The following is a 12,312-nucleotide window of genomic DNA, read 5'->3' on the forward strand; positions in this document are numbered from 1 at the left end:
CTCAGCTGGTGGTTCATGTACCACTAGTGGTCCATGACGACTTTTTGTGTGCTTGATCAGGTCCACAGAACGTTCCCCGAATTTGGTGATAAACTGAAGATGACTGCTTATTATATATTAAAAGAGGATCAAAATGTTAGTAATTATTGATTGTGTTTCACACCGGTAAAATACCAGTGAAATCGGTTTTAAAGAATTTAGTTTCAAGCCCAAATGCTTGTTTCGTATCCTCACTTCAATCTTGCTTTAAAATCGAATGCTCCACGATATTATTTTAACCGGGCCAGTGGTCCATGGCCGAAAACGAGTTGGGAACCACTGACATAGAAGCTAGAGCCCCAATGTAGATGTACCATGCTCATGGTACCTTTACGTACAACCAAATAATTTTTGTTGAATTTTTTTACATGTAACATAGAAATCTAAATGCTATGGTCTCCATGGAAACTGTATCCGATGTGCGCGTCCCAAGCCAAATTAAAGTGACCCTTTGAATGTTTGGTTAGGCAACGAAGCTAAATCTTAATAGTTGGAGAGGTAAGCCCAGAAATTGTAACAATAACCAGTGTAGTGCATCAAAAACCCCTAATTACGCTTTTGGTAAGTTTGCCACTCCAAATTTTATTGAAATATTTTGTTTGTAATTTTTTTTTAATGACTGGTACAAAATGGAGCAACAATAAACGCAGAAAATAAACGGATAAGCAGTAATCAAAACTAAAAAGAAAGGTTGGGAGAAACGGTAAAAGTTGTGCCTTTCAAAAAGAGGTAAAGATTAATTTCGGAAGAACTGGTAACTGAAAAAAAGGAATCTTTCATCTGTCTGAATATGTACCGTATTTACTCGATTGTAAGCCGCGGCCTGTATTGTTTTTTAGCTGCCGTTTGTGCGGCTTATAATCGAGGGTGGCTTGCAATCGAGGGCAGCTTATATTTTAATTTTATACCGAATTATTTCTACACTCCAACATTTTAAATTATTTGGGGTTCAAAACATTATGCGTGTACAGATTATACGTCGATGTACAGTTATACATTGATAACTAACAGATGTGGGCAAATAGTCATACCATATAACAACAGAAAGATGTATTAAGAAACAATCGTATCTAAAATTCCAGCGTGCGGCTTACAATCGAAGGCGGCTTACATTATTTTTTTAACACCTCAACATGCGGCTTACAATCGAGGGCGACTTATAAACAAAGGCGGCTTACAAGCGAGTAAATACGGTATGCATTGAAAATTGAAATGCAGCTTTTCTATTTTTTGACACAGTTCAAATAAAATAGCATGTGAATAAAGCAGTTACAACGGTATAAAGAACAAAATAGCAGTTAAAACGGTATAAAGAACAAATAAAGAATAATTACTTCTTTTTCCTGTATTTTGATGCACACATAATCAAGCAGATAAAAAACTTTCTAGAAATTAATCTTTTCTTCTTTATCTTTGTTTTATTTGACTCGATAGCCCCAACATTTACCCTACCTGCTCCCAAAAAGGGTAAAATATTTAAACGATGTCCAAATTGAATGAATTTCACACAGTTTATAGCACATGCTATTTTGAGTTGTTGATTGTTATGTTAAACCCTGTATTCAGTAGCCCTTTGATTGAAAGGGCCCCCAAAATAGGTAAATTCTTTTAACTATGTCTAAATTGAACGAATTTTGACAGCTTGTAGAATTTGCCATTTATAGGTGTCAATTTTTATGTTTTACCCCTTGGTCTCACTATTTACTCCTTCTTTCCTTGAAAATAGAACATAAAATAAGACAAACTGTAAGAATTGTAGTACGACAGCCGACGGGTCCCTTAAAGGCGTAATACGGATTTAAGCTGGTCTCCCAAGCATTGCCATTTAGCAAGAAGTCTTTTCTGGACTCATGCTCTACCAACTGAGATACACATGCTCAATGTCTAAATTTATATGATTTGGATACTTTACATGTCATGATTATTAAATCACAGAGCTGATCACAGTGTTTGACCTTGCAACACCAAACTTTCTCATGGTTATATTTCTCTGAAATGCATTATTTATATCTTTGCTTGTGTGGGGATCCATGAGTTTCCACCTACAAAAACAAATCTTTAAAAAAAAACAGTGACTAATATGGGATCCAAGATGAAATAAGTATGGGGAATATATTAACATTTCAAAAGAGGTCATTGTATATGTGCAAAGACTAAATGACCTAAGCCGTCCTTCTAGTTCCAACAAAATTATACGACAGTGTTAACACTTTAGCTGGTCTTGAATCTAGTGTTTTCACAGCACATTTGTACTGAACATCAGTAAATCAATCCCTTTTGGGATAGGGTGTTGATGTTATTTTATTACAAAACCCCACCACAACATAAATCATACTAAGCATCAGCTTTTCTGGTCACAATTCCACAGTTTTTAGACATATTGTTTAGTGTCGCACACAAAATTATCCCAGACAGATGGTAAAATTTTCCTTCCAAAACTGTATTTATTATGGGCCCCCTTCCCTGAAGGGGGCGCATCTTGATTTCACTTTGTGTTTTTTTTAAGTTTGTCCATGCACTTACAAACGAAAGATTTCTGTGGTGTAATAATATAATAAAGGCAACAGAACCTATGGTACTTGTGTTTGTGCATTACCTAATGGACGTTTTTGCACATGCCAGTCAAAGGGGTGTTAACAGCCTTATGATATCAGAAGCGTTAACGAAAGTTGCTAATAACACCTCGGTTGGTCAGAATTTTAAACATTGTCTGATTTAGATAAAATTTTGCATGGCCGTTGATTAGGACAGCTTGTAGAATTTGCTATTTATAGGTGGCGATTGTTGTGTCTTACTTTATTTTGCCACTATTTACCCCTTCTTTCCTATAAATAGAACACTAAATAGGACAATGTGTGAATTGAATCAGATTTGCATAGTTTAAACAGTTAATAGCATGATTGTTTAAGCCAAGAACTGACCAGAGTGTTGTTTTTTAAAACACCAAACTGACTGATGGTTGCTGCAGCTTATCATTTATTGGCTCATATGCTTTTACATTGACTGATGGTTATCTCTTGAAATGCATTGTTTTTAACTTTGCATGTATGGGGGACCCATGAGTTTCTGCCTGCAGAAAAAATTAAGGTGATATGGGACCCAATATAAAATAAGTGTAGGGAATATATTAACGTTTCAAAATAGGTTATAGTGTATGTGCAATGGCAATATGTGCTGAGCCACCCTTCTAGTTGTTATTGCATTGAAGATCCACACTGCAAATCCAGTTTGATATGTACAAATTTTAGCTCTTGCTATTTTTAATTTCTGAATCATTTCTTGTAGGCTGTTTATCAACTCATCAAAATGTCTACGAAAATTGATCATGCGATTCCTGCAGCATTGCATGGTCAAGATTTTTTGGCATCTTCACATTACAAAATATCTCATGATGAAAGATTTATCCCAGGTGCACTGAAAAGCACTTTTCACAGAGATTATGTTCCTTTGAATAATGTTAAAAAACCAGAGGGTGCTTTGCCACCGAAACCTTCACAGTTTATGCACAGGGATACTGAAAAGATTAATATGAAAGTCACAGAAACTTGCACAGCCTTTCCAGCAAAGCAGTCAATAAATGATGACAAAAGAGACAAATATGATTCCCTGTATAAAACAAATTTTAAAATGGATTCTGACTTAAGAATCTCAACTTTTAACACAACGCATGGACATTACTATAAGCCGAAGTTGGTTGGTCAACATTCCAACACAAATCTGGCAAGAATATGGATGAAAAGTCAATTTCCACAAGGAGATATTGCAAAGGCAGATGAACCTATTTCAAACTACCGGTACATTATGTTGAGTGAAATATGTAAGTGTTAAATAGCATTAAACAATCGTTTTAATGAGAGGAATCATGTATGCTAGTGGAAGCTACCAGGGACATGATGGCTGCAAACAACCCTCACAAAGGGTTTCAAAAGATGACTGGACAAAAAGGTCTGCACTTGTTGGTGACAATTTAAGAAGGTTTGCAACAACTCATGGAAAAAATTTTATTGGATCTTATGTCTTGCCTCCCAAATCTGTGCCAAAGGTAAATGTTTTCGTTCCCAAATAAAGGAACAGCTTGTGTTTACTGTTTTTGTTTCACTTTACTGTAATGGTGTTTTTTTGGTTTGTCTGATTTTGGAAAACTGCATGGAGATAATTGCAGAAGGGTGTGTTAACAGCCTTGCGATGCAAGCACATTGGCATCCTAACATTTGTAGAGTAAAAATTATAACCAAACTGTGGTATATTATAAGATTTTGTGAACAGTTAGCATTTAAACATGTTATTTATTTTAGCATACTGCTTCATCTATACCAGAGGGAGACAAAGAAAAAGTAACAGCCAATTGCACAACAATGAGAGATGCATATCAGCCAAATAAAATACAATATGAAAAGCAAGATAGTTCAAATGCCTACAAAAAATTGTATGAAACAAACTATAAAATGAAAGATGGACAAGGGAGGTTTGATCAGTATGTAAGCACACAAGCTGAATCCTACCACCCTATTTCAAACAAATTTGGTAAAATTTTCACATTTTTTTCAGTATTTTCAAACTAACTTTATTGTTTTACTTTATAGCCCCAAAATTTAAAAGAGACAGAGATCGAAATGCTAGTGATATTCCAGAAGGTGATACAGATGAAATCCGGGGATTTGAAAGAATTAACTCCACAGTTGCACGATCACATCATAAACATGTAACTGTTTTGTATGTGTATGTGTAGGTCTACTACAATACTGTATTAAAAGAGTTTCTGTGCTCAGTACAAGCCTATAAGGATGGGAGCGCCGAGCCAGAACCCGAGTACTCGGTACTGAGCATCACTGTTTTTGATACTCGGTGCTCGGCCGAGCAGTTGTACAAACTCACTTGAGCAATAAATTTGCATATTCATACCCTGCTAACATACTAAACTAGTGTCCGATGCGTTACATGGTAAAAATAAGCGCAATTCTGGACCCTATACAGCTTAATATACCACTGGTGGTGCGAGGAACCTTGGAAATCTACAAAACTAGTGTGGAATATGGAATGTTTGTGATGTCATAATGCACTGAGTGTGCTCAGGCGAGCACCGAGCATTAACATGAGATGCTCGGTGCTCGACCAAACAGAACATTTGCAGTTTTGCCCTGACCTACGATCCTACTTTTTGGAAACTGTACGATTCAAAATTTGTCATTGTTAGATTAATTTATCTGAAGCATCTGTTCCACGAGTAAATGGATCCCAGCTTCGGACAGTTAGCAATGTGCAACTAGGAGAGAAGGAGCTATCATCGCATTTTTATAACACAACCTGTGATACAACATACCATGCAGTTTCTGTTCCTTATGAGCGAGCACCATCCCATCCCAAAAGTAGCGTCCCACTTAAATACTTTGGTAAGTAATGTGAGTGGTAAGTGTTTTTAACCGTTCTATTGGACAAAAAAACTGTTGCCATTAGGGTGTTTGTTCATTTTGTTTTATCTTTATTTGAAAGGCAATGTCAGAAAGCATTAAACTTACAATTAGTCCACAGTTAAGTTACCTGTGTTGTTGCAAGTGTATTAATTATTCGTCCTGTTTCCTGAAGGAACACATACTGTTTTTGTTTTTCGGTGTTATGCTGGTTTGTTCCACTTATTTGGTCAAGAAAAGTGCTTAAAACAAGTTAGTTACTTATCCCAAGTTGTTTCTCTTAGAGTTTGCCCTGAGTTTGATTCATTCACAGGCCCTCAAATAGTGAAATTTAAAAAACGACTTCTTACTAAAGTGCACGATCCATTAGTTTCATGCTTTGGCAGCTGGTACATTGCAAAGCATTTTGAATTGTTTTGTGACTTTTAGTTGGATTCACCAGTTTACCTGTGATATTTTTTTGCCATTCCTTTAGGTCAGAAATAAAACTTTTGAGCTGAAAACTTTTACAGTTGTTTGTAATCGTAAGGTGCTTGAGTTTCTTGTCAGCTGTTGAAAGTTTTAGCCTGACCAGACCAGTGGTTACCTTAACAGCCTGAAATATGTGTCAAAGCGCCATGGTTCCCTTGTTAGACACCTGAAGGAGGGTTAATAAGTGGTGTATGGTCAGTCGGGTGTGACCTATGATTCATGTATTATGCATTCCACTAGGCAATGTTTTTGACAAAAATAAGCTGAATCACTTTTGGTTATTGGGTGTTGCATATATTGTTGGTCTTGCTACTCTGCTGTCATATACAGCAGTTTATGTGGTTGTATGTTTTCCAATGATACAATGAATTTTTAAACTAGTATATTTAACCACAAGTTTGAAAGCTATTAAAGGGTTGTTTGCACTTGGCCATCATAAACATATGGTGATTTGCAAAACACAGTTAACAACAGTCTGTTGCTTCTCTGCCACAACATGGCTTTTAAAATATTTTCACCTGAATTAATCTTGTCAATACAGTTAAAAATGATTTGTCATACCTTTGTCACAGCATGACAAAATACTTGAAAAAAAGTAGGTTATGTATAATTTAGGCAAAGCATTGTTTTCAAACATAAAAGGATTTACTACATGGTACCGAAAACCTTTCCAAAATGTCATTCAGCTTGCCTACTGCAACATCGCAATCACTAGAAGTTTTGTTCAATCATTGGTTAATGTCATGTAGGGACCCAATGAAAATTAGGTAACAAATGTACATATATTGTAAGCGTGACAAATGATGTAACAGGATACCTTTTTAAAATGGACAAAATGTAAATAAATTGCACTTATTTATATTATAAGAAAGTCACCTTCAAATTTATTATTTTATTTTCAACAGAGGGAGTTGGTAATTATGGCTCCCCTTTCCCGGAATTCTATTTTACTCTATTTTTTTTGTATTTTCCGACATTTTGGTGACAGTCCGAAAACTGAAAATTGCCTTTGTCAGGTCTTTGCAACAAGACGAAATGCATTAGTAGTAAACAGGTCCATCAGTAGGGCGATTATTTTTTGACCTAAAAAATGAAAAATTTTGACATAAAAAAAACATTTTTTGACAAAATTTTGACGTATGAAAAACTCAAGTAGTTAAACTACGCATTATTGTACAAAAAGTTAAAATATGGCTGTAGGCTAATCTAACTAAAGCGAAAGAATGTGCAAAAGTCTAACAGATGGGCAAAAATCAGAACACACACCTATCCTATTCTAGAAATTGAAATGAGCTGATTAAAAATCACTGCCAAAAAACTGCAGCTAAGACACAACAAAATTTGTTTAATACATTTGTCTAAATGCAAGATACATGAAGTATCTAAAGCAAAACCGAAGCAAGAGCTGCACCTAACCTACAGCTGCCGTAAAATGATTCATGACCTACCAAATTTTACCAGTTTTGAGGTGTGTTGAGCATCACACCATATCAACCTGATTATTTCACTTAATGGTTTATGATTCACAATAAGTAGACAATGGGCCATTTACAACAGTATAAAGTAGGCTACAAGGTGTAAAATGTGAAGTTCACTGACCAGTCCGACTCGAGTCACCTTTTTAAAAGACTTGACTTGAGTCTCAGTTGTGAAAAGACTCGACTTGGACTCGTCTTAGTAAATACTGACTTGGACTTGTTATTTCACCAACAAAACGGAAATTTCTTGTAATGGATAACCTATTCAGTTGGTTTCAACCAAACAACAGCAGCAATTTACTGTGCGATGCGAAGCTATTTTTGCTTAGTTTTAACGTAACGAAATCGCTACTACATGCAAAAACTTTCTTTCACTGGCATTAAGCGTTGTACAAGTGCTCTAGCGCATGCAGTAAAAATATGATTTTTTTTCTTCAAAAACTCCTTTGAACAGATTGATGCTCTTGTTCACGCTGTTTAATGAGTGCCAATTAACATGTTTCATTAAAGTTGACCATACTCTAAGAAAGGGACGTTGATGGGATTTTGTACTGTAATGAAGTGGTGTCCGGTTTAAGGTAAAAAAGTTGCGATGAACCATTCAAATAGAATAACTATCCAAACCTTTAGCCATTCCTTGCAAAAACTTTTTGGGACTCGCCTTGGCGCGAACCGCTCTTGACTTGACTTGAGACTCTAACCCCTACTGACGTGACTTGACCTGGGACTCTAACCCCTACTGACATGACTTGAGACTCGACTAATAGGACTCATTACCCAACTCTGTCACTGACAGTGCAACCTCTACAACACACAACAATGCAGTTTGTAAACAATTTTGACTTTGTAAAAAAATGACTTTGTGAACAATTATTGACCTAGCCTAAATAAATTTATCAAAAAATAATCGCCCCAGTCATTAGTAAATTAAGAAGTAGTTGAAAAAAGCAAACAATGCAGTGCATAAATCAAAATTGTTTACAAGCAGACAGGTAAACTTAAACAGCATTGAAAAACAACAAAAGATTCGCTTTGCTTAAATCAGGATGTTCGAACAAAATGTAACGAAGAATAATATTAGGAGCAACACTGTGAAGAGAGGAGACACTAAGCTCGGTGTCTGCAGACAAAATTTTCAACAGTGTTGATAGCAAAGTTATTCAGGGACCCTTCTCTATATTGTCGCTATTTACCCCTTCTTTTCTTTAAAATAGAACATTAAGTAGGACAAACTTCAAATAATGTCAGATTTGTATAGTTTGTATAATTATTTAAGCCCAGTACTAATTTGTGTGTTTTACCTTAATCATGGTTATCTGTTAAAATGCATTATTTTCACTTTGCATGAATGGGGACCCATGAGTTTCTGACAGCAGAAACAGTTATAATATAAAAGATGATGACGAATATGGGATCCATTATCAACTAGAAGGGTGGCTTAGCACATATTACCCTTGCACATACACTATAGCATATTTTGAAACATTAATATATTTCCTACACTTATTATGGGTCCCCTTCCCTGAAGGGGACACATATTGATTTTACTCAAAATGTTTGTTTTTTTTTCTTTCATTTTTCTTCTCCCCAAAGATTGTCCGACTCGTTTTTCCAACAAATCCTTGATGGATTTGGATGAAATTTACACAGATGGTAGATGTAGTTATGCAGATGTGCATCCCACTTTGTTTTTGTTGATAACCCCAGTATTTACCCCGCTAGCCCCCTAAAATGGATATTTTTCCCCGAAGTTTGTCCGACTCGCTTTTCCATCAAATGTTTGATGGATTTGGCTGAAATTTACACAGATGGTAGATGTAGTTATGTAGATGTGCATCCCACTTTGTTTTTGTTGATAACCCCAGTATTTACCCCGCTAGCCCCCTAAAATGGGTATTTTCCCCCGAAGTTTGTCCGACTCGTTTTTCTATCAAATGTTTGATGGATTCAGCTGAAATTTACACAGACGGTAGATGTAGTTATGTAGATGTGCATCCCACTTTGTTTTTGTTGATAACCCCAGTATTTACCCCGCTAGCCCCCTAAAATGTTTTTTTTGCCCGAAGTTTGTCTGACTCGTTTTTCCATCAAATACTTGATGGATGTGGCTGAAACTTATACAGATGGTAGATGTAGTTATGTAGATGTGCATCCCACTTTGTTTTTGTTGATAACCCCAGTATTCACCCCGCTAGCCCCTTAAAATGGGTATTTTCCCCCGAAGTTTGTCCGACTCGTTTTTCTATCAAATGTTTGATGGATTCGGCTGAAATTTACGCAGATGGTAGATGTAGTTATGTAGATGTGCATCCCACTTTGTTTGTCCGGATAACCCTAGTATTTACCCCACTAGCCCCCTAAAAGGGGTGAGTTTATAAACAATGTCAGAATTGGCTAAAATTTGGATAGCTTGTAAAGTATGCCAATTATCGTTATTGCGTCATTGCAGTTCGGGGGTTGTTAACAGCCCTTTGACGTCAGAAACATTAACAGTTGTTGCTCAAAACACCTCTAGTGGTTGACATTTTAAATGTTGGCAGATTGGACTGAAATTTTGCAGTACTATTGATTGAGTCATTGTGGTTTCCTTCGTTTAAGTTTGTGTGTGTTGAACCTCAATTAGTTATCCTACTTACTCATTGTTATCTATTGAAATGCATTATCTACAACTTTGCATGTGTGGGGACCCATGAGTTTTTGCTTGCAGAAACAACCAAGGTTATAAAAGACGATGGCTCATATAGGACCCAATATCAATAAGTGTAGGAAATATATTAATGTTTCAAAATATGCTATAGTGTATGTGCAAGGGCAATATGTGCTAAGCCACCCTTCTAGTTTATATTGGGTCCTATATTAGCCATCGTCTTTTATAACCTTGGTTGTTTTTGCAAGCAAAAACTCATGGGTCCCCACACATGCAAAGTTGTAGATAATGCATTTCAATAGATCACAATTTCAACCACTAGAGGTGTTTTGAGCAACAATTGTATACAAACTCACCCCTTTCAGGGGGCTAGTGGGGTAAATACTAGGGTTATCCGGACAAACAAAGTGGGATGCACATCTACATAACTATATCTACCATCTGTATAAGTTTCAGCCACATCCATCAAACATTTGATGGCAAAACGAGTCAGACAAACTTCAGGAAAAAAAAAACATTTTAGGGGGCTAGCGGGGTAAATACTGGGGTTATCAACAAAAACAAAGTGGGATGCACATCTACATAACTACATCTACCATCTGTGTAAATTTCAGCCGAATCCATCTAACATTTGATAGAAAAACGAGTCGGACAAACTTCGGGGGAAAATACCCATTTTAGGGGGCTAGCGGGGTGAATACTGGGGTTATCAACAAAAACAAAGTGGGATGCACATCTACATAACTACATCTACCATCTGTATAAGTTTCAGCCACATCCATCAAGCATTTGATGGAAAAACGAGTCGGACAAACTTCGGGGAAAAAATACCCATTTTAGGGGGCTAGCGGGATAAATACTGGGGTTATCAACAAAAACATGCACATCTACATAACTATATCTACCATCTGTATAAGTTTCAGCTGAATCCATCAAACATTTGATGGAAAAACGAGTCGGACAAACTTTGGGAAGAAAAAAGAAGAAGAAAAAACAAAGAAAAAAAAGAAAACAAACAAAAACAATTCGAGTAAAATCAATATGTGTCCCCTTCAGGGAAGTTTATTTTGAAACATCAATATATTGCCTATGCTTATTATGGGTCCCCTTCCCTGAAGGGGACACATATTGATTTTACTCAAAATGTTTGTTTTTTTTCTTTCATTTTTCTTCTCCCCAAAGTTTGTCCGACTCGTTTTTCCATCAAATCCTTGATGGATTTGGATGAAATTTACACAGATGGTAGATGTAGTCATGTAGATGTGCATCCCACTTTGTTTTTGTTGATAACCCCAGTATTTACCCCGCTAGCCCCCTAAAATGTTTTTTCCCCCCGAAGTTTGTCTGACTCGTTTTGCCATCAAATGCTTGATGGATGTGGCTGAAACTTATACAGATGGTAGATGTAGTTATGTAGATGTGCATCCCACTTTGTTTTTGTTGATAACCCCAGTATTTACCCCGCTAGCCCCCTAAAATGGATATTTTCCCCCGAAGTTTGTCCGACTCGTTTTTCTATCAAATGTTTGATGGATTCAGCTGAAATTTACACAGACGGTAGATGTAGTTATGTAGATGTGCATCCCACTTTGTTTTTGTTGATAACCCCAGTATTTACCCCGCTAGCCCCCTAAAATGTTTTTTTCCCCGAAGTTTGTCTGACTCGTTTTGCCATCAAATGTTTGATGGATGTGGCTGAAACTTATACAGATGGTAGATGTAGTTATGTAGATGTGCATCCCACTTTGTTTTTGTTGATAACCCCAGTATTCACCCCGCTAGCCCCCTAAAATGGGTATTTTCCCCCGAAGTTTGTCCGACTCGTTTTTCTATCAAATGTTTGATGGATTCGGCTGAAATTTACACAGATGGTAGATGTAGTTATGTAGATGTGCATCCCACTTTGTTTTTGTTGATAACCCCAGTATTTACCCCGCTAGCCCCCTAAAATGTTTTTTTCCCCGAAGTTTGTCTGACTCGTTTTGCCATCAAATGTTTGATGGATGTGGCTGAAACTTATACAGATGGTAGATATAGTTATGTAGATGTGCATCCCACTTTGTTTGTCCAGATAACCCTAGTATTTAACCCACTAGCCCCCTAAAAGGGGTGAGTTTGTATACAATTGTTGCTCAAAACACCTCTAGTGGTTGAAATTGTGATCTATTGAAATGCATTATGTACAACTTTGCATGTGTGGGGACCCATGAGTTTTTGCTTGCAGAAACAACCAAGGTTATAAAAGACGATGGCTAATATAGGACCCAAT

At 36.6% G+C, this 12,312-nt stretch overlaps 1 protein-coding gene across 3 annotated transcripts in view; it reads left to right on the plus strand.

Annotated features, from left to right (window-relative positions):
- The first annotated feature begins 447 nt into the window (after positions 1-447).
- LOC145238096 (stabilizer of axonemal microtubules 5-like) overlaps positions 448-12,312 on the plus strand; it is a 16,346-nt gene continuing 4,481 nt past the window's right edge. Inside the window, exons 1-6 of one of the 3 annotated variants that reach the window (XM_080101148.1) lie at positions 448-600; positions 3,325-3,833; positions 3,913-4,081; positions 4,335-4,563; positions 4,623-4,741; positions 5,234-5,429. In XM_080101148.1, the coding sequence (XP_079957274.1) occupies positions 3,346-3,833; positions 3,913-4,081; positions 4,335-4,563; positions 4,623-4,741; positions 5,234-5,429 (1,201 nt within the window). In that variant the 5' untranslated portion in view covers positions 448-600; positions 3,325-3,345. Of the gene's footprint in view, positions 601-2,806; positions 3,127-3,324; positions 3,834-3,912; positions 4,082-4,334; positions 4,564-4,622; positions 4,742-5,233; positions 5,430-12,312 lie in introns of those variants that run through there. The other 2 variants (XM_080101149.1, XM_080101150.1) reach the window with 2 other exon arrangements.

Source organism: Phallusia mammillata, chromosome 7 (assembly GCF_965637545.1).
Source record: "Phallusia mammillata chromosome 7, kaPhaMamm4.hap1.1, whole genome shotgun sequence".
In the NCBI taxonomy this organism is placed as follows: Eukaryota; Metazoa; Chordata; class Ascidiacea; order Phlebobranchia; family Ascidiidae; genus Phallusia; species Phallusia mammillata.